Source organism: Temnothorax longispinosus, chromosome 4 (genome assembly GCF_030848805.1).
Source record: "Temnothorax longispinosus isolate EJ_2023e chromosome 4, Tlon_JGU_v1, whole genome shotgun sequence".
Taxonomy (NCBI): Eukaryota; Metazoa; Arthropoda; class Insecta; order Hymenoptera; family Formicidae; genus Temnothorax; species Temnothorax longispinosus.
In genome coordinates this window covers 16,324,947-16,344,557 of record NC_092361.1, presented here as the reverse complement: position 1 = coordinate 16,344,557, position 19,611 = coordinate 16,324,947, and the positions used below count along the sequence as shown (strand labels likewise).

The 19,611-nt window shown below is 45.3% G+C and overlaps 3 protein-coding genes across 7 annotated transcripts in view; 1 reads left to right on the top strand and 2 right to left on the bottom strand.

The window, feature by feature from the left end:
- The first annotated feature begins 166 nt into the window (after positions 1–166).
- Positions 167–4,546, top strand: LOC139812362 (peptidoglycan-recognition protein SA). Its single transcript, XM_071777123.1, has 4 exons — positions 167–324; positions 3,493–3,703; positions 3,805–3,923; positions 4,065–4,546. The coding sequence occupies exons 1-4, from the start codon at positions 267–269 to the stop codon at positions 4,247–4,249; spliced, it is 573 nt and encodes a 190-aa protein (XP_071633224.1). The 5' UTR covers positions 167–266; the 3' UTR covers positions 4,250–4,546.
- On the bottom strand, positions 810–3,213 carry LOC139812358 (piggyBac transposable element-derived protein 4-like). The gene is made up of 3 exons (XM_071777117.1): positions 2,801–3,213; positions 2,383–2,586; positions 810–2,290 (listed from the first exon to the last, which is right to left on the bottom strand). The coding sequence occupies exons 2-3, from the start codon at positions 2,581–2,583 to the stop codon at positions 875–877; spliced, it is 1,617 nt and encodes a 538-aa protein (XP_071633218.1). The 5' UTR covers positions 2,584–2,586; positions 2,801–3,213; the 3' UTR covers positions 810–874.
- Positions 4,547–4,910: 364 nt separating the features above from the next.
- LOC139812353 (uncharacterized) overlaps positions 4,911–19,611 on the bottom strand; it is a 90,077-nt gene continuing 75,376 nt past the window's right edge. For 3 of the 5 annotated variants that reach the window (XM_071777108.1, XM_071777109.1, XM_071777111.1), the window contains exons 8-13: positions 10,211–19,535; positions 10,006–10,122; positions 9,756–9,869; positions 8,800–9,555; positions 8,451–8,609; positions 4,911–8,259 (exon numbers count right to left, since the gene is read on the bottom strand). In XM_071777108.1, the coding sequence (XP_071633209.1) occupies positions 8,131–8,259; positions 8,451–8,609; positions 8,800–9,555; positions 9,756–9,869; positions 10,006–10,122; positions 10,211–19,535 (10,600 nt within the window). In that variant the 3' untranslated portion in view covers positions 4,911–8,130. The remainder of the gene's footprint in view (positions 8,260–8,450; positions 8,610–8,799; positions 9,556–9,755; positions 9,870–10,005; positions 10,123–10,210; positions 19,536–19,611) is intronic. The other 2 variants (XR_011731856.1, XM_071777110.1) reach the window with 2 other exon arrangements.

The window sequence follows — 19,611 nt, the reverse complement described above, 5'->3', positions numbered from 1 at the left end:
TATAATAAAGATCGCTAATATGATATTATTAATAAATAATTCGCTTATTCGATAATACAAGCATCGTATTTTAATTTCTTTCCCTTCCCCTCTCCTTATTGCTACGATAAAAAATTTTGTATAGACGAACCGAGAATTTTAGATCAATAATTTCAATAATAATTGATTATTTTATCGCAGGTCGCAACCCAAGATACTGCTGATGGCGTTAATATATTCCGTCGACGTCCCTCTCGTGCAGTCATCGTCGTTTTGCGCTTGTGAGGATGATGTCGATGAGAATCTGCGTCGTGCTTTTGCTGGCGCTTCCTGCCAGTTTCGCTGGTAAGTATCTTTTTAAATTCTTAACCCTAGACAGACTTATTTATTTTTTTCATACGTGAATGACTCACTGGGGTGTCACGATACCCCAAACTTAATTGTACTGCGTGTATAATATTTCCAGACTGTTCTTAGAAAACTTTATAATAGATAATTTTGTTTGTTGTTTAATATGGAAGACGATAGTAGTCATCAATTTGCGGTAGTATTAAAAAAAAAACAGTAAAAAAATTTCGAAAAACAAGAAAAAGAACCAAAAATTGGGCTGAAATGACTATTTTTACAAAAAATGCTGTAGTTTTTCATCAAATTCACCGATTTTTTAAAATTTCCAACGGATTTTGAAAGACGAATAGACAACCTTCAAGGGCATGTAAGCGATTTTTTCGTTTCTTAAAAAAAACATATTTCTTTGAACATCTGAAGTAGAGGAAATGACGAAAAACTGTTGGATGGGAAAAATCGCAAAAAATGGAAAGTAAAACAGATTCTGTCGATTATTATTTATTTGAAAGGTAGTCAAAAGTATATGGAAACAGTAAAATAAAAGGTTTTAATCAGTTGCTGAGCAAAAACAGCACAGGGTCATTCTATGCTCGTCACAAATTGCACAATGGCAGCGTTTACAATACTTTTTAGTTTTTCTGTCGGCTGCCCTCGGACAAAAGCTACAGCGTGCATATTTTTTTGTATTTGGGGGACTCCTTGGTGGTGGTGCTTGAATCTCCAGTATAGTCTCTATCAAGAATTTCAATTCGCGACGGAGGGTCGGCACACGCAGTCGTACCCGTAAGTGTGGTTCAATGAGACTTCTAACAAGTTGTTTCAAAAATTCTCTTCGAACCAGGTTTGGATTTCCAATGTTGAAATTGTACAAGATCAACGCGTTGATTCCTCCTTGATCGAGCATTCCGTACCAGAAACGCATAGGCCACCGAAGGGTTTTCCTTGCTGTGGTGTACTCGTGGCACATTTGATCGAAGCAATCGGTGCCTCCCTTGGTATCATTGTAAAATGATATAATACTAGGCTTTTGCGTCTGCTGATCAACTTCTGCCTGCCAGTGCAAAGAAGACAAGATTATGTTACGCGAGGTTCCGTGCAGAGGTTCTGTCAATTTCCGAATGTAATAAGACGGTACGGTTTCATTTGTTTCTTTTTCGACTTTTCCCACGTACGGTTCTGCGGTGTACATGTAAAAAGTCTTCGAGTCATTGAGCATCACGATTTTAATGCCATATTTATTTGGTTTTGCACCGTTATAGACTTTGAAAGGGCATCGTCCTCGGAAAGAAATCAACTGTTCACCAACAGTGCAATACGTGGCTGGACAATAAAAACTAGTACATTTAGAGATGAAATCCTCCCAAATCTCACGGATCGGTGCAAACTTGTCCGTCTTTCTACGTGTAGATCTTGTTGTTTTATCGTCAAAGCGAAGCATTCTCAGGAAAAATATAAATCTGTTGCGTGACATCGTGCAGCGGTAAAGGACAGACCCAAAGTCATGGGACCACAAATCTTCTAATGACGTACTTGCAGTTTTCTGTAGACCGGAAAGGTACAGAACTCCAATGAAAGCCTTCAGTTCACATAGGTCCACATCTGCATACGTCGGATGTGAGACAGTCTTATTTTCCGTAGTGTCACGATACCGCTTTATTTCTTCATTGGTGTGATGAACCACTTTTTCCAATAACGCGTCACTAAATAATAGAGACCATGCATCGAGCGGACTTCTCACGGATTTTGCTTCTCCGATGGGACCAGGCAAAAACGTTCTTACATTGCGCTGATGATCTGCTGGCCTCTCCCGCGCTGTGGTGTACCATTCATGTCCATCTTTTCCAAGATATATGCTTCGTCTACGGCCACGTTTTGAACTCACACGAGAAGACATCGAACTTGCACGAGAAATAGGTCTTTTTCGCTTGTTGGTTGACGATCCAGCAGTATTTACATCTTCACTCTGTAAATGAAATGTAAAGTAGTGTCCTAAACTTGAGCAGATATTTTTCGTTTTCAAAAGTTTTTGAATTGTGCAAAAAAATTATCTTTTACCTCTGACCCTTCTCTAACTTCAGTTTCTGTCGATGCTTCAAAAGGTTCATCTTTAACGTCCGCTTCCGATTCCGAATCAGTCTGTAATTCTTCATTATCTTCTTCACTATCTGAAGGCAAGTCGTAGGCTGCAATTCGCTCTTGTTGCACCAAATTATCATGTACACTAGTAACGCTGCACGTTTGGTAACGAACAGACATTTTCTGTAAAAAATTCAATTTATGTACTGCTATACATACGCCAATCCATCCATCCAGTTATACAATAATGTAACAATTTGTATAACTAATATACAATGCTTTTTTTATCAATAAAAATTTTTTACATGAAAAACTTTTGAATACACCTAACCTAACATAATCTAACCTGAAAACGCCAAAACGAGTCATTTCCACAAGAAATCTGAAATATACTTACTGTGGTAAATGTCGAGCGTAAATGACTCACTGGGGTGTCAAAATACCCCAAACGATTTTCTTTTTCGGTCACAGCTGCTGCACGGATCTAACGCACTCGCTGAATCACAGAGGTCGATTGCCGGATGACTAAACTGAATTATGCGGTTAGGGTCTCAGTATGAAAACTAACCTTCCTAAAGGCAGGAGCTCAATTTGAATTTCGCGTGGGGTCCCGTAACACCCCAGTGAGTCTGTCTAGGGTTAATTGATCATCTCATTATTTGAAATTATTTGCGAAATATACTCTGTTTACTTCTCTGCATATTAATAAGAATTTTTTATCCTTTGTAAAAGAAAAATATTTCAGCAAAAAGAAATTAAAGAAAATAATAAGGATTTTTCATATATTCCATATCATATTATATAATAATTACTTTTCCAAGATAAAAGAACGCAGGAAAATGATTTATTATACAATTAATAAAATATATTTATATTATATTCGTATTATGTGAAAGATATACTGCTGTAAAAATGTGAGTCTTTCTAAATTGTTTTACATTTCCTTAATAATCAAATAAATAAAACAAATTTTTTTTTTGACACCGGAAGAAATTGAGTTTTCTTTGGCTTTAAGATTTCTCTTCTCCAGCTAACAAATCTTTAACATTACAATTAATTAAGATTATTTTGCATTTAATATTTTTACAGCACAGGTCAATTGTCCGAATATCATCAGCAGAAGCCAATGGGCCACTGTCCCCGCTACGCATGTCAATTATTTAATAGTACCGATACCTTACGTGGCAATACATCATACAGTTACTCCGGAATGTAATTCGCGCGAGACGTGCTCAAGTCGCGTCAACAACATTCGCGAGTATCATATGGACGTATATGAATGGGACGACATCGGTTACTCGTAAGCAACGTTTATCTCGATCACGGAGATTTTTAATATTAATAATATATGTAAAAGATATTAATTACGCTATTATTTAACAATTGCTTTTGTTTCTAAAGATTCCTGATTGGCGGAGATGGAAATGTATACGAGGGATGCGGATGGACACACGAAGGAGCACATACGTACGGATACAATAAAAAATCTGTCGGTATAGCTTTCATTGGGAATTTTGAGCGTAAGTGTTAATCGCGATAAATCGTACGAAGCACTATATGTCTTATATCACAATTATTCCGTCAGCGATATTCATCATCAATGTATCTATATTTTTTTTGCGTATTGAAAATTTTGCTCTATTCTGGCTCTTTTCTTTTAGACAAAAATGCCAGCCAGATCATGTTAAACGCCGCGCACCAATTAATCAAGTGTGGAAAATCCCAAGGTACTCTTCGAAGCAATGTACGCGTGCTCGGTGCACGACAGGTGATTCAAACAGTCAGTCCTGGAAAGAACCTCTACGTCCAAATTCAAAGTTGGCCTGAATGGAGTAGCGAGGTTTAGACGAGCGTTTTGAAAGCGGACACTCTCGATAAAATGGAAATGTCTAATCCCGTTTCGTAACGAACAGGATAATTTATCTTAATTTAATTTGTTCAATTCGTAATCCTCAACTTAAAAGTCGTGACGCAGAATCTATTCTCTATTTCTATGACAGAGCTCGAGCCTTTTTAACAAGATTTTGGGGGGGAATTTCGCTGTTCTTGTCCCGTAGCATCGTTGCAATCCATTGGCAAAATTAACGAAAAGCATGACGAATGTATAAAGACCGTAAGAAATATACGTCAATGTTCGAGGTAATAGTTTGTGTTTTATTATATTACCTTTCTAGCGAGAAGTCCAGCTCCTGATCTAATATAAAAAGAAAGTTCTTAACATACGTTTTTTTTTTAACGCATTAACATTTCAGAAGAACGCATGTGTAGACGGCGCGGAAATAAATCGTGGAGATTGTGACGAATTTGGGGAGATGGAACGGTGTGACGTCGCAAACGTATATCAATACTATTCAAGTTTCATTCTTTTTTTTTCGATTATTAGGAGAGATCACGTAATTGCTAATATACAAATGATACATTATCACCGAGAGTTCTCTTACACAGAATAAATATATTGCGCATATTAGCGGGTTTTTTTTTTCAAGAATGACGCAATCGAGCCGTGCTTAAGTTTTTTTTCTTTTTAATCATAGTTATTATTATCGTTAATATCCATATAATTATCAATAACTACAGTAAAACACAAAACAAAAAGGATATAGTGATATCTGTACATTCTCCTTAAATGATTAACGTAAACATTTTTTTGTATACCTTGTAGCCTACAAATAGGAAGAAACTAAATCATAATATTCACAGATATTTTACAAGATAGACGAGGCCCGCCGACGGGCGCACGCGTCGCGCAACAATGGCACAGGAAACATAATGATCCTGCGCCCGCACACTATATATGACTGGCTGCAGAAGAAAGAGCGAAGGGGGAAAACACAGCGCTTTCGTGAAAATAAACGAGACGTCGCGCGACACGTGCACACGTTCGTGCCTTATGTACTTATTCATATTTACTATTCTATATACGCGTTTCTTGTGTTTTTTTTTATCACCTTGCTCGCTCAATTATACCTCTACACTGTACATATCCACAACGCATCTTTTACACTGTACATGCACACGCTCCGCGAGTATCCGCGCTGCCTTAAAGTAATTGTAAATCGCAGGGATGGACAGAACACGGTGATGATCACGATGTGGTTTATCGCTCAAAAATTAAATCACAAACAAATTCGTCGAATCGTCAGTCGTTTCTAAAATTAATAGCGAAACGATAAAATAGAAAAGTAAAATGAACGATCGAGTTTCTCGCTCTAGCGTTGCAGTTATATCCGCTACTTTCGTAAACGATACACGATACTATAATTGTGTACGCGAAAGAATTATAAATACCCAAATAATGTAACATACCCAAATAATGTAACATCCGAATTATCCAGAATAATTATTACCCGATTACACAAATGCAGATTGTTTTGAGGAAGCTTTTCAAAACTGCTTTCGAATATCCAAGTTTGATTAATCGGAATAGTAAATTAATCGAATCGGTAAATTAATTATCCGGAATGTCCGCAAAATCCAGATCGCATTTATAACTTTAATACGCATCGTTTTCTAAAAAAATGTTAAAAAAAAAGATTGAATTTTTTCGCTCCGAAGAAAGATAAAGTATCTTAAATAAAAATACTTGTGATTTTTAAAGTGCTCTCGCAACTAGACTTACAGCGAACGGATGCGCGTTTCGTCCATCCCTGATACTTTTGCATAAAGATTACTCTCTAGAGGCATGCGCCCTACGCGCAGCAGCATAATATCGTAAATATATATAAGTTCCTTAATTTACTTAAAATGTTTTTTTTTGACGGCTTGGTGTGATATAGTGTAATCTCTGGTCTATACACATAAGCGCATTTATTATCTCGGACACGAATGCTAAAGAGTCTATGAGTCGTCGAACGACGGAATCGAGGGATGGGGGTGTAAAGATAGGTGTACACTGCACGTGCAAACGAACAATGAAACGAACAGGGAACGCGAATCGAACGCTCTAACGCACTCGCGTATCACTCGCATTCGCTGCTCGTTTATTCGTTCCGCTCGGGTATATCTATCTCTTGTAGGATGGAAGTGTGTGTGTGATATGGGGCGGCGTCAATGGTCAATGAGATCGGTCATACTATTTCTCTCAGTATGACAAATAAGCCCCAATCGTCCTTAAATGTGCAGATTGGTATGCCCTAGCTAGCCTGCTGTAATAACGTTAATAATAATTAATAGCAGCGATAATAGTAGTGGTAGAATAGTAGTAGTAATAGTAAGTAGTAGAGTAGTGGTAATAGTATAGTAGTAATAATAGTAATAGCAGTGGTAATAGAGAGTACTTGTAATAATAATATTAATAATAATAATAATAATAATAATAACAGTAATAAGAATAGGTAAAGATCAGTATTACCAGGGTCACTTATGGAAATAAATTAAACGAAATACGATTCTCTGTTATGTAAGAAGACCGTCTAATTTATTTCATTCGCAATGTACCAAATGTTTCACTTCTGCATGCGTTGCGTGTGTGTATGTGTATATGTGTGTGTTAGTTATTGTACCGACACTGGCAACACTGAAAACACTGGTGATAATATTAATAATAATCATAATAATCATAATGATAAAGAATAAGTAGTAACGTTAAAAATCTTTTTATAAGACGTATGACGCGCTAAGAGTATGCTAAGAGTAATAATAATAATTCACAAATTCGCATCCTGCTCCGGGTAATTATGATACACTATGCTCGCAAATGGATAGATCCACGAATAGATCGGAAATCCTACTCGGGTAGCCCAACTTTTCTCGTTTCTCTGTGCTAGATGTCTAACATTGTAATTTACATTTCTAATTCGACACGACCGACGGCGGCAGCAGCAACGGGCAGCAGCAAACTATCAATTACAGTAATATAATACATAGTTTATTTATATAGAGCAGTATTATACAAAAACACATCACATACCGCGCGGACCATTAGTCGGGCATCCCCTTATATGTTTTTACTTTTTTGTCACCTTCCTCTCTTCTTCCTTATACGCAATTATGTTATCGTTAAATACTTAAAATCACAGTAGTTATGCCCTCGGTGGCTCGCTCATATAATTTACACAATTTTATCATTAACGCCTAGACCTCGCTTAAAATAACTCATGTGTAATAGTTGACGAGTGTACGTTAAGGTTCTCCTATTCGTTATTATGCTTCGTAGTCCACTTGTCCATCTAGAGCAACGGATTATTATTGTTCCCTCTACGGGAAGGACGAGCGTAAGTAAGGGGGGGCGTCGGGTGTGACGAATCGAAGGTCTTTGTCTTGAGGGCTGGGGTTGTGCCTGACCCGCTTGTCAGAAAGACCAAGAGTGACGTCGGTCGATCCCACAAACGTTGTCAATGATTGACGCGAGTCACAAGCCGTCCGAGAGAAAGAAGGAGAAAGAAAAAAGGGACAAGAGAACGAAACGAGCTTGCCCGCGCGAAATTCATCGAAGAGAGGCACGCACGATGATAACCAGGTGCTAACCTCGCTTCACTGCACAACCTCGTGCCTCGCTCTTTAGGCCTACGATCTAAAAGATCGGCTTACCGCCGGGTTCCGTTTGATTGTCACTGATACAACTCCAGACAAGGAGCTCTTCCTCTTGAATGCATCTCTCATTTTGTCGCACAACTATGCGTGTCAGACGGTGGACACTCCAGGTTTCATACCACGTGCGAAGCGTCCTGCGGTGCGCGAAGGCGAGAGATATGGACAGATCATAATCCAGTAGGTCACTGATCGGCCTCAAACCGTGGCGATGACGATTAGTAAGTGAGCGATTTTTGCGACTCGGTGATGTAGGTCCGGTGCAATTCTTGCCAAAGTTTCACGCGCGAAATCACAAGACGGGAAAATGTGAACTACATACGCCGCCTAAAATACCAAGATAATTGGTAACATAAAAATTTAATTCGCGCATTGTCATTAAAACCGAGAGGATAATTAAGAGACTAAAACTGAGGATAACGTGGAGAATAAAAATAACTGATGTGTAATAAAATTGTTAAACTTGATGGGTCTTCCATCTGAATCACGCATATTGCGGGATAACAATTTTATTATACCTGTTGCGATCCAGGTGCAGCAATGTTTACGATTCCAGCAGCTTGCTTTTGTTGAAGATACATGATAAATCCTGTTTGGAGATTTTTGCTTTGTTGCAGTACGTCCACTTCGTCACGTCCACAAGGTAGTGCCAACAGCATGCAGTGTTCATCTTCAGTCTGAAGAGCATCAAATGACATTATTATATAAAAAAAATAGTTTACCTCATTTAAAATTTATTTATATGCAGATCTTTTTAGTATTTTCTAGAAATCCATACAAAGTTTCAAGATAAAAATTAAATTGTTTTTAAATACATATAAATTTAGGATTTATGACATTCTAGTATCGAGAGACTGCGATACATACTTGCATCTTTCTTGCTACGCCTTCGACTTGAGTTTGCTCCAATCTCATCCTTTGCGCTATTCTCAACGGCGGAGTGGAGCCATCGCTGTTACATGGCAGACTGTCTCTGGCCACTCTGGGATTGCCAAAGACAAAGTGCATCTGTACCGCTGCCTGATCGTTCTTAAGAGCTAATAAGCCTTGCCACATAACCGGATGACGTTGGAGTAGCATCTGAAACGAGTCCGCTTGCGGTGGCACCTGAGACGCGTAAAGCGGCGGGGTGACGACCTGATGTTTCCTACATCGATCCGGCGTAGGAGCTCTACCCATCTCAGGTGGAGCCTCGCTAGCAGCCATGGGATATTGAGAGTGCAAATGGGCGGGCGGTGGTTCATAGAAATTCGGTCTAGCGCCAGCTGGTGCACCGGATAACGATGGATTATTTCCCGTGTTATATTGCGGTGGAGGCGGTGGCAATGGTCTCATTGCCCCGTGTATCATATAGACTTGAGCAATTTGCGGACTATCAGTAGTACGATCCTGAGGCGTCCTCGTGCCACGTCTCAATTCTAGAGGAGGACTGTGACTGTCCTCTATGCCGGGCTCGAGTTTCGGGTCCAAAGGTAAGTGCGGAGATCTTGTTCCTGGAATGTGATAAGCTATGCGAGGAGCCGTTAACGCTTCCTGTTGCGCGCGGAGATACTGATACTGGAACATCGGAGAATGCAAGTAATGGTCACGAGCCAGTTCTCCGTAATGGTTGACGACTTCACTCTGAAATAAAATTATTTCCATGATTATTTATATCAAAATGTCATTTTTACGCTTTAACTTACTAATAAATATACAAAAAGAGTTTTCTTAAAACTTCATGCAATTATTGTCGAAATTATGATGAACATGTAAGAAAGCCTTGCTTGTCTGATCTTTCTTGAATCGCATGAGCGTTTCATTAAAAGAATATTAGAAAGTACCTGTGAAGTATTAACGTGATGGTGGGCAGGTGGAGGCAATGGAGGGCTCTGGGAACGATGCGGGGGGACAAGACCATACTGACCCCCTGGTGGAGTAGCACTCGTACTTCCATGCTAATCGAAACCAAACAAGAGTTAGTTTAACGCCGCTTTAACGTATTCTGGATCGGTTTTATTATTTCATCTCACTCAAGTGCAAGATTTTTAAACTCACGCAAATTAGTAAAGAAGATTGAAGTACAATGCTTACCAATGGAGCCCCGTACGTCGGCATCGGTACGCTACGACTTTGCGGACTCGCAGTCGGCACCATAATACAACCAGGCATTGGCACTTCCACCTTTTGTGGTTCCATCGGCCCGGTGGTCTGAAATAAATTTCCAAATATTAGTCTTATCAATCACGTTTTCGAGTTTAAAATATAAACAAGTATTTTCTTGACTGCAAAAGCTTACAGGAGCTTTCGGTCCCGGTGATCGGACACTGTTCACGACAGTTGAAATCTGCGGATTGACGAGATGCGGCTGCGTGGGTGAGCTCGCTACTGTCACGATCGGTGGAACCACAGCCTGCAGCAAGTGCGTCTTCGGATTGAGCGGATGTGGCTGTCCATTGATACCCTTTAAAGCGGTGGGCTGTGAGACTGGCTGATGAATTCTTGATGTTGGAGTACTAAGTTGGGGTACGTTTACGTTGGCAGGATGTATGTTTAACGGCAGTTTTTGTGGCATATTCACTATCGTCGACGTTTGTTGCTTCGCGGCTTGAAGGAGGTGCTGCTTGGGATTAGGCGGCGCACCAGTATTGTTGAGCACGGGAGACATGGGCTGACCTTGCTTTCCGTTCGTCGGAGTCAGCGGCGCCGCCTGTTTCGTACGCGGGCTCAAGCTGGGCGACGCTACTCTGCCAGGTGGTATTTGCAGATTGAGACCCTGTATCGCTTGCGCAGGTGGCTTGACGATGTTCTGTACTATCGTTTGATTGGGCAGACTCGGAGCTACGGGTTTCGTGATGACCTGCTGTTGTTGAGCCGATGTCACCAGCTTGCTGGCGTTCAACACGTGCGCCTTAAGGCTCGTGGGTTTCGTCTGCGAAGGTGAGGTGGATATCGGTTGTACCGTCGCAGTCGGTGCGGTCGTCGTAGTCACGGTAGTCACGACAGTCGTGCCTGTTGTTGAGGATTGCGCAACGGTGATGGTGGAGGTGGCTTGTATCGCTGGGGATTGCGGTTTCGTAATTACGCTAGTTTGCGGTTGGATTTGCTGGGTCGGTATCGGCTGACAAGACGCGTGCTCTATAACGACTTCCTTCTTCGGCTCCGCTGGCACCAAAACAGAACTCTCGGAAACGGGTTTTGCTCGTGGAGCTTCGCTTGTCAGACTTGCGCCAGGCAATCCGCCACTCCGAGCTTCGCTGAGCGCTCTGTTGGTGGCTTGCGCTTGACCAGACGCCGTGGACACCGGAATGTACTGGCCCTCCTCGGATTCTCTCATCGGTATCAGCATTCCCGTGACTGGATCGATTAACGTCATCGGCTCGTGTGATACCGTCTTCAGCGGCGCTGGCGTAACAGCTTGAGCCACCGGTTCCTCCGCTTTCGGACTTTCCGGTTGAACCAATTTCGGCTCTTCCTTGATCGGAGCCTCCTGCGGCGTCGCTGTCACCTCTTTCACCTTCTCCTCCCCGCTATCGTCATTATTCTCCGATGTTCGCCTCGCTGCTTTACGACTACCCCTCGGTGACTTGCGAAGCTCCGTCAGCGGCATGGGTTGCTGCGCCGTACTACGCGGAATGTTGTTATGCCTGGTGCTTCGCCTAGTAGCGTGCACATTTCCGCTGGCCAGTCCCTTATTCGTAGGTGATCCGCGGACAACATCCTCGATAACGTCGTCGACCGTGTTGCGGCTGCCGTCTCTTTCCGCCAATCTTCTGGACTTTCTCGTGTTCGCGGCCGGAGAGACGAATTCCTCCGGTGGCACCTCCTTGACCGCAGCCACGGGTGTCGCCGGCTGCGCATTCGCCCCCGTCACGTTCGGTCCAGGAGATTTAATGGTGAGAATAAGTCGCGGACGACCCGCGTTGTCCTCCTCGCTGTCATCGTGGAATTCGTAAACGTCAGCTGGCAACTTATTCTTTTCAACGTGATGTTTGCTACCCCTGGAACTTCTACCACCTCGCCGGTTAGATACGGCGCCTGCGTTTCTGCCACCTCGCCTGGTGGTAACCCCGCCGCGACTACCGCGTCTGCTCTTCGTTCTGCCACGACGACTCCTCGTGCACTCGTTTTCGCACGTTTCCACGCTCTCGTCGTGATCGTCGGCTGAGATGAAGTTCTTCTTGCTCTCGCCCTCCGTCGACTCGGTGTCGAACCAATCCGACTCATTCTTGCTGGTATCGTGCGAATCGCTATTTATGCTCTCGTTGCCCTGTTGTGCCTCGTCATCGCCGTCGTTACCCTCACCGTCGCACAGAGCGTCGACTTTCTTTATGACGCTCTCGATGTTCACCTCCTTCGCGGACCAGTAATCGCTGTCCTCTTTGCTATCAGTTGGATCTTCCTTGGAATCGATAGCGAGAGGATCCGTGCTCGGCTCTTTCAACGGATCCTCTACCGGCTCTTCGTCCAATTCCACTTCATCGGTTTCTTTTACAGCCTCCTCCTCTTTAATCTCACTCACAGGCTCCAGTTTTATAGGAGTCTCCGTCTCGAGCTTCGGTGGGATCGTATCCACGGGTTCGACCTTAGGAATGCATGGCGCAACCTCCGTATTAATGACTTCTTGCTTCTCCTGCTTCACGTCTTCTTCTTTTATGCACAGTGGATTCAAAAGCTTCTCGGATTCAGCTGTATTATACGCTGCTTCGTCTATTGTGTCTTCCTGCTCGACGTCGGCCGGTTCCTTCTTTATCTCATCAATAGGCTGCGTAGATTGTATAGGCGGTGTAAGTTGCATCGGTTGGACAGATTGGCTGATCTGCGCCTCAGCATCCAACTCCAATTGTTGTCCCTGGATAATACGTGGCTCCAAACATTCCGGCGTGGTTTGCTCGTTCATTGGTGGTGTCGACACGGAAGATACGGTGGACGGTACCACTCTGGTTATGATCGTCTGTGACACCGTAGATACCAGAGGTATGTGAGACTTGACTACTTGACTTTGAGAGACAGGCGATTGTCTCTGACAAGCAACGGGCGTTTGCGGGTTGATGCATTTGTCGCTGGGTACCGGCGGTGCTGCGTTCGGAGTTACTTGTTGAGGGACTATAGGTACCACGGTCTTTATCAACGGCTGATTTGGAGAAGAGACAGGTGGCCCTAGAGAGTGCACGGACTTGTGAAGTAGGTGAGGCTGACCGTGTGCCACGATCACAGGACTGGGCGTAGAAGAACGAGGTACGTGCGTAGTCAGGAGTTGAAGATTCGACACCTCCTGTTTCTGTCTTGGCGACAGCAGGTTGCTGTCCGTTGTCATGGACACGGAGATTTGCTTCTGCGTTCTAGATGACATCGTGTAATTATCCGTCACGTAAGCGGGCTTGCCGAACACCGGGCTGGATGTGCTAGCGTTGATCTCGATCTTCGCCGTTTCGGGTATGTATGTGGGCGGTTGATTCGGCGAGGGAACCTTAGGAGAGGTGGACGCTTTGTTGGTCGGCTCCGGTATAACGGCTGGTGATAATTTCGGCTCGTCCAGTCTCTGAGGTGGCTCGTTCGGGTTTACGGGAAGTAGCGTCTCGATTACGGACTTGCCGCCCAGGGAGACGTCGCGCGAGCTCTTAACCTGTATACCGGAGGCCAACGGTGGCACCGGCATGTAAGGTCGCGGTGGGATGTTCAGAGTCAACGGCGGTAGACCGCCGCGTGGATAACCGGGTGCGGGCGCCAGCATCCCTGGAGCATGTTGTATTACAGGCTGTTGAGTTGCCGCGGTCGAATAAATTTGCTGAACCGGCGTTTCCGGTCTATGGGCAGGGATGGGCACGCATACCGCGATCTTAGTAGGTGGCGGCGACGGTTTTCTCTTCCCCACGCTGGGCACGTGCGGACTCAAGGTAGGATTCCGTGACCATTGTCCGTTAGGCGAGAGCGGCTGAGTGACGCACGGTGACGGCTGAGACGGTACCAGAGGTGGCATTCTTGACGGGACCAACGGCGGCAACGGTGTTGTGTTGGAGGAGGACGAGCAGGAAACCGTCGTGACATTTTGCATTTTGGGAGAAGCTTGACGCATGGGTACCATTTGAGACTGCGGAGACACGGGGAGCCTTTGATACAGAGGCTGCACTGTGATCGGTGACGGTCGCGAATTTGGAACGGAGATCGATTTCGGTACGTCGCTTATCGGTACGCTGCAAGGTACCAGCATAGGTTTATACTGAGGTGGTGGCGGCGACGCGGACGCTCTTTGTACTTGCGTCGTTCTCTCTGGACTGGCGACGTCAGCGTCTGACTCGTTAGTTTTTAATTGATGAGGTTTCGCGGCTTCCCGTGGTTTGTTATGGTCGTTCAAGCTCCAAGAATGAGCGATTACGGAGGTCGGTGGGCTCTGTGGTTTCGTAACTGCGGGTGGTAATCGCACTTCGACCGGCTTTTCGGGCGTAGCTAAGACAGGCGTCATAGGCAACGTCTTTGTCGGAGACTTGTAGAACGACGGTATATCCGGTGTTTTCGGAGGTTGCGTGAGATCGACAGTCTCGTAATTCGGATCTTCCTCCGTGTCCGTGTCAATCTGGAGATCGTGCTCGCTCTGCGGCGTATCCGGCTTCAGGTCCGCGTCGGCTTCTCCCGTCGACGCGTTCAGACTCTCGACCGCTTGCTGCATTTCCTCGACGTCTTCTTGAGGCGCCTCAGCTGGTGTCCCAACAACTTCGGCTTCCGCTTCCTCCTCTTCGCCCTCATAAGAGAAGTCCTCCGTCGATGCGCCGAACGTTTCTTCGAGTAACGCGGCAACGGCATCCTCCGTTTCCTCCTGCGATATCGCAACTCGTGGTTTGTCCTCGCTCTGAGCCGATGGTGTCGTTGATACAGGTACTTCCGACTCCTCCCTGCCGCTTCGCGATTGACAATTGCTATCTCTTTCATCCGGCTCTGAGATACTTTTCACAGCGTTCTCGTGGATCGTCTCGTCTATTTCTATTCCAAAGCCAGGTATGAGCTTGTCTTTCTTCTTCTCCGACTTAGGAGTTTGTATGCTACCGGTCACGACTGGTGGTGGAGTGATCGCCGGCATGGTCGATACGTTGGAAATCACTTTAGGTATAGGGCTTAATAAAGTTTCTCTAGACGTGGGCAAGCTGGGTGATACTGTCTTAGATACTAATGGACTGCTCGCTCTTGGTGGACTAGGTTCGGCACCCAAATAAGGTAATTCGCCGCTTTTCTCGTGATGGTGATGATGATGGTGATGATGGTGATGGTAATCCTTTCGACTCCCTCGTTCCTCTTTGGACTTCTTTCGTTTCTTCTTCTTCTCCTTGACTTTCTCCGGCACTGTCGAAGGTGTGGACGGCTCGACGCTGTCATTATCGTCGGTGAATCGAAAGACATCATGATCATTGGGTTCTGCCGGGCACGCGGGGACGGCCTTCGGAGAGCTCGGTATACCCAAGAGTTTCGCCTCAATCTCTCGCCCAGCTTCGGCCAGATCGACGCTGTTCTCGTCCTCTGGCTGATGACGCCGTTTCTTTTCCGTCTTTCGCCTCACTCTGTCCATGTCGAGTGAGCTACGACCACCGTCGCTGTCCGAAGCATAGGCGCTGTTCTCTGACGTCATGTTACCAAATCTGTTGAAGAACGTGTTAGATGGAGCATCATCAACGTCGTCCGAAAGAGGACCGAAGATGTCTTCCATACGTTGAGAATCCCTCGCCTCTTGCCTATTGAGTCTCTTTCGTCTCGCTTTGGCCTTATCTTCTCCATTCCGATCGCGTTTCTTCTCCTTTTTACTACGTTGCTTCTTATCGGCCCGCATCCTTTCCTCCGCGTTCTCCAACACTGTCGTGACAATGGTCGTAGCGGCGGTGACAGTAGTCAATTCCGTGCCGTGATTCGGTCGGCAGTCTGCATTCGACGTGATGACATCGACTTTATTCTTATGCTCTACATTCGGTTCGACTTTTATATTATCTTCGCTTGAAATGCTGTTCTTTTGACGTTTCTGTTTCTTCTTGTGCGACTTCTTTCGCGAGTCTCTCTCGTGATTATTCACAACTATCGTGGGATGATTCGTACGGAAACCAACAGCAACTCGCTCGTCTTCGTCGGACGTACGAGGCTCCTCCTTGATATTCGTGTGCACGCTGTTAACGATAACGTTCGAAGCTTCCAGTGGATTTTGCTTCTCTTCAGTATCGGCAAAGCCGAGATCGACGTCGCTTTCGAGGAATCTCTCCGTCTTCACAGGCTTCCGGACCTTGTTGTTGAATGGTTCCTCCTCCTCGCTTGTGTCCGAATGGATGCGAGATCGCGAGCCCTTCCTCGAGAGGGACTTGGTTCTCGTCGAGTCCGATTCGGAAGTAGCCTCGTCCTCTGTCAGAGCTTTGCTGCTCACTGAATCTCCGTCCCACGATGTGCTCTGCTTCTTCTCCTCTCGCCTGGCGCGACTTTGCTTCAGCTGCGAAAATTTATCCTTCAAACGTACTTGACGCTTTTCCTCTTCTAGTTTTTGCATGTTCTTCGTCGAACGGGCTTTCACTTTGTCGTACATGCTGATGTAAGCAGGTTCGTCGTCGACAATATCGAAAATCGAATGTTTCTTAGGCTCGTCGCTGTCTGTATCTGTGGCCGACGGATTCCTCGCTACTTGTATTTCGTGAGTAGAGAGAGGACCATCGTCTACGTCGCTGTGAGAATTCACCGTAGACTGCTGCTGTTGATGATGTTGCGCGTCTCTGTGATTCGTTCCCACGGAAGATTGCTCAGTCGATGGACTCGAGTCGTTTCTCTTGGTGAGTTCCAATCTTGACAGAAATTCTTTGTCGGATTCATGCGAGACTCTCGGGCTACGTTCCCTCGACTCTTTCTCCGAACGATTTCTCTTGCTCCTCTGTTTCTCTTTGCTTCCGCTGTCCCTCGAGTTGTTTTCCCGTGTCGATTCGCCATGCGTCCCATCCCTGCTATCTTGCGTCGCACTACCGCTCTCCTTGCTGTCGCGACTCTCCCTACTTTCTCGACTAGAACGATGCGAATCATTACGATGCTTGCGATCTTCGGATCTCCTGTTTTGTCTAGACCGATCTTTGCTGTCTCGCCGATGATCCGAAAGTTTCACACGCTTAGCATCCTCGTCTGTAGGACAATCCTGCGACGAACACCTGCGCTTGATCGGCACCGGTGCCGGAGCGACCTGACTCTGAGATTGCGTTATAGAGGGATGTAGATGATTTTCAGTCGACTGCCGCCTATTATCGTCACGTTCTCTCTTCTCTTTGTCCTTTTCTTCGCGATCTCTCCTCTTCTCGCGCTCGGCCTTCTCCTTTTCCCTCCTCTCTTGATCTTCGCGTTCCCGTCGCTTCTCCCTTTCGTGTTTTTCCCTCTCAAGTTTCTCAAGTCTCTCCCGTTCCTCTTTTTCGCGTTTCTCCTTTTCCATTTTTTCTCGTTCTTCCTTCTCTTTCCGCCGTTCACGTTCTAGTCTCTCTTTTTCTTCCCTTTCTCGTTTTCTTTCTCGTTCGAGACGTTCCTTCTCTTCTCTCCTCCTTTCTCGCTCTAATCTGTCTCGTTCTTCTTTCTCTCTTCTTTCTTGTTCTTCTTTTTCCCTTTTAAGACGTTCCTTTTCCTGTTTTTCACGTTCCAAACGAATTTCCCGTTCTTTTCTTTCGCGTTCTTCGCGCTCTCTCCTTTCACGCTCCTCGCGTTCTCTCCGTTCTTGCCGCTCCTTCTCCTCTCGTTCTCTCCTCTCACGATCGAGACGCTCCTTCTCTCGTCTCTCTTTTTCTTTAAGCTCATTCTCCTCCCTTTCTTTTCTTTCGCGTTCTCTTTCTTCCCGTTCTCTTCTATCTTTTTCTAGTCGTTCCTTGTCTTGTCTTTCTCTTTCTCGCCTTTCTTCATCCTTTTCACGCCTCTCGCGTTCCTCTCTTTCTTTTTTCTCTTGTCGATCACGATCTTCTTTATCCCTTCGCTCTTGTCTGTCACGATCTTCTTTGTCCCTCCTTTCTTTCTCCTCTCGTTCTTTTCGCTCGTACCTTAATTCTTTGTTTTCTTTAAAGTCCCTACTATGATTATCCGTGTTGCCGATGTCATTCATAACAGTTGAACTTTCTCTTTCATCCCTATCTTTGCGATTTCTTTCAACGTCGGTTTCTTCCTTCCGTGATCTTCTTTGACAATCTTTTCCCTTACTATGTTTCGACTCCCTGCTGTCCTTTCCGTCGCGGGAATCTCTGCTCTCTCGACTGCTACCGCTCGTTTCCTTCCTCAAACGAGAACGAGTCAAATCTGTGGAAGATGTGGATAATGACGATGAAGAGGAAGAATTGGATGAGGATGTTATGGAAGACGGTGGAGCTATCGAACTGGTAGTAGTCATGGAAGATATCGCGCCTGTTACGGACATCGTCGTTGTTGCTGCTACCGTTGACGGGGTTGTCGCAACAGGTACCGCTGTTGTTATTGCAGTCGAGAAGGCATCGGTCGACGCCGCAGTCACCGTGGGCGACGCGGTAGTCGCGGAGATGCTCAATCCTCGATGTGTCGAGGCTCCGAGGGTGTGAATACTACCTATGCTACCACTGCTGCTTAGAAGACTACTGGCTGACGCTAAACCACTAACGTTGCCACTATTGGCTGCCGTTCCACTAACGAGACCGATCGGTAGAGAAACCGATGGTGGTAATTCAGGACTAACTGTCTTAATAGAAGTACCAGGTGTAATCGGCGTCGCTGGCGTTGGATGTATACAGTTATGTTGCACAATCCGCGGATCGGTCTTCAACATCGACGAGACCATCGAGGTCGTCGTCGCGGTCAAACTCACGGACAATGACGTATTAATGCCGATTTGACTGACCGAAGTACCGCTGGTCGGCTGTACCGGCGGATGACTAGGAAACGGATACTGCAGACAAACTTTGCTGGTACAGCTACCACTAGTGGTGAGACCAGCGGTACTCCCGATCATAGAACTAACACCAATAACACCAGTAAATTCCCGCGGTTCGTACTTTTCACTAAAGTTCTCCAATCGCTTCGAGTCCTCGTCGAACACGCTTCTTTTCGCGAGAACCGATTTCACGATGTCGGAAGGTTGCACCTCATGAAGATCCATATCGAGCAGTTTATGCCGAAATCGAAATCTTTCTGAAGCGCTGGCATCGAGCTTTGCCAGTGCATCACCGCCAGCAGCACTCAATGCTCTCGAGCCAGACCATTTTTCGTACTTTTCATCCAGAGAGCGTATCCTCTCCTCCAGAGTGGGAGACTGCGGCGCTGTCTCGCTGTCGGAACTGGTTGGGCTCGAGCTGGCATGTCTGGGAGGCGGCGAAGCCGGTGGTTGCGGAGCGGCACGAGGACTGGGCGCAGTAGACAAGCTGGCACATGGCGGACTAGCAACTTTGGCGAGACTAGCACTGCTCGATCGAGTGCTGTTGCCATTGTTGTTATTACTACTGCTTGTATTATTGTTGTTGTTCAACATTTGTGCCGCAAACCTTGGTAGAGGCAACGACAATGGACCTTCGTGACTCCTTTCTCTAAATCGTCTTGGCTCGCTAGGTACCAAATTCTCCGGTCGCTCGTCAACGAGAGGAGTACCTGGTCGAGATCCATCGTGATGTTCGTGATGCCTATAAAAATAATGTTATTTTAGTCTTGATAATTCTTAAATGCTCCTTTTCTATACTTTTTTAAAATCGTAACTCA

Excerpts from the sequence above, each read along its gene's own strand:
- LOC139812362 (XM_071777123.1), top strand. The coding sequence starts at position 267 with ATGATGTCGATGAGAATCTGCGTCGTGCTTTTGCTGGCGCTTCCTGCC. Across the intron at positions 325-3,492 it reads GCTTCCTGCCAGTTTCGCTG|CACAGGTCAATTGTCCGAAT; the intron begins GTAAGTATCTTT and ends ATATTTTTACAG. Across the intron at positions 3,924-4,064 it reads TTTCATTGGGAATTTTGAGC|ACAAAAATGCCAGCCAGATC; the intron begins GTAAGTGTTAAT and ends CTTTTCTTTTAG.
- LOC139812358 (XM_071777117.1), bottom strand. The coding sequence starts at position 2,583 with ATGTCTGTTCGTTACCAAACGTGCAGCGTTACTAGTGTACATGATAAT. Across the intron at positions 2,291-2,382 it reads AAGTTAGAGAAGGGTCAGAG|AGTGAAGATGTAAATACTGC; the intron begins GTAAAAGATAAT and ends TTTCATTTACAG.